This window comes from Atta cephalotes (assembly GCF_000143395.1).
Source record: "Atta cephalotes unplaced genomic scaffold scaffold00037, whole genome shotgun sequence".
NCBI lineage: Eukaryota > Metazoa > Arthropoda > Insecta > Hymenoptera > Formicidae > Atta > Atta cephalotes.
The window spans coordinates 2066915-2068948 of record NW_012130101.1 but is presented as its reverse complement, the minus strand read 5'-3'; the positions used below and the strand labels follow the sequence as shown (position 1 = coordinate 2068948).

General features: G+C 26.2%; 1 protein-coding gene across 1 annotated transcript in view; it reads left to right on the top strand.

Moving 5' to 3' along the window:
• The window catches only part of LOC105621836 (DNA ligase 3), a 47837-nt gene that overhangs the window by 27840 nt on the left and 17963 nt on the right, over positions 1–2034 (top strand). The window contains exons 4-5 of the mRNA XM_012203276.1: positions 304–383; positions 1403–1480. Coding sequence (XP_012058666.1) covers positions 304–383; positions 1403–1480 — 158 coding nt within the window. The remainder of the gene's footprint in view (positions 1–303; positions 384–1402; positions 1481–2034) is intronic.

Genomic DNA, 2034 nt, shown 5'->3' with positions numbered 1-2034 from the left:
TATATATATATATATATATATATATATATATATATGTGTGTATAATCTTTTTTATTTTTTAAAAATAGATCATTTAAAAGTTATGTAGATCACGTTCTTGAACTGTGAAATACATATACAATATTTCGTCATCAGTTAAATTTTTTAACCAGTAATTATCGAAGATAACGTCACGTGTAACATTTGCTTGCGAAAATTTCGATTTTTTTTCAATATAATTTATCTAATAAAAAAAAATATATGAATACGCGCGAGATGATTTACTGAAGTTTCATGTCTTTATTAATGAGTTTTATCGGACAGGTTGATCTCTTTTTGAAAAATCTATCGCGTTTGACCAAGGAGGAGGAGCAGATCCAGCATTTTCGATCTATCCTCGATAAGTAAGTTCATTGATCGATCGTTCTTCTTGTTAACCTTCCAACTGCAACATGTAAAGAGGTCTTCTTGGAATTTTTATCAACGCAACAAATATACAAACTGTGATTATGTTCCGTAACGTAATCCGTTTCAATGTTTTCATATCCAATTGGCATAAAGTAGTGATATAATTTTATTATCGCTTTACTTTGTCAATTAATGCCGATTTATCGCTATCTAATTAATATAAAATATCGTAAAAATTTTATCGTCGTTCTATTTTAGCATTTAACATATTTAATAGGTTATAATTTACATTTTTATTTAGCTTTATCGTATATTTACACGGAAAAGAAAGATATAGTTTCACATAACTAAAAATATTTGGTTGTAAGAAATGTAGAAACATTATTCTAGTTATCTTTATGTGATAGAAATGTGAATAGTTGATGTGATTTATTTATTTTGATGTATCAAACTACATCGATGTAATTAGGAGCAATCTAGTTGTGGCAAGCAAAACTTGGAGATCATTTTCTATGGATAAGTTATATATCTGTATTGTTGCGTCAATCATGATATTATAAAGAATGATGTATAATAATAAGTATTAAATTATTAATAAGAATTAATTCTTGTTATCATGCTATAAATTAAGTTGCAATTTTAAAAAGCAAAAGCGACTCACGCTTACAATTGAAAATATGTATATGTGAAACGCCGTCACTGCAATATAAGTCATTCAACCATTGTATAGTTAAATACATAAATAGTTGTTTCATTTTTTTATTATTTAATCTGGTTGACACCACCAGATTTCTGTGTAGATCAATCATACTGTTTTTTCTGTGTATGTTCATCAATATTACGTACTCCTTGTCATTTTTTTTCTTAAATTTCATATTTGTTTTAAATTGTATTTATTTTTATAATATGAAAGGCATATCATGTAAACTACAAACGATGCTCGCAGTTGAATGGTTAAATACTATCGTTTATTTTTTATTTTTATGTTTACTTGAATATTTGATAAAAATTTTAGATGTACCGCCAACGATCTGAAGATGATCATACGTCTGATTAAGCATGATCTGAGGATTAACGCCGGACCGAAACATATGTAAGTGCGCGTTTAGATTTTTTTTTTCTATCAGTTTCCAAATATGGATGAGTGCGAAAGTGTCCGAGTCTAAAAAAATTTATAACATGTAAGTCTACAACGCAATATCTTATTTAAATTGATAATTATACCTACTATTCGATAGATCGAAGCTTTTCGATAGATCGATTTTTGCTTTAAGAAATCTGTTTTTTGAGTTTTATGATATAATAAAGAGAGAAAATTTTCTATTTTGTCTAATTCGTTTCCTATATACAATATAAAAATTATCAAATTCATAGAAAAAAAACTTAAAAAACATAGTGACCTTTTGAAAATAAAAATTTTAAATAGAAAATTTTAAATCCTCTTTTAAAATTTAAATTTCGTTTATTTTTATGAATGAAATTTTCATGAAATTTCATTTTGAATAATAAATCGGGCTTGAATTTTTGCACTCACTCAATTCGATAATAATTAAAATATTAGGTGTGAGAAAAAATTAAATGTAACGAGAAAAACGCCACGAACTTTTTCCCATACCTAATATATACACATATATACACACATATATA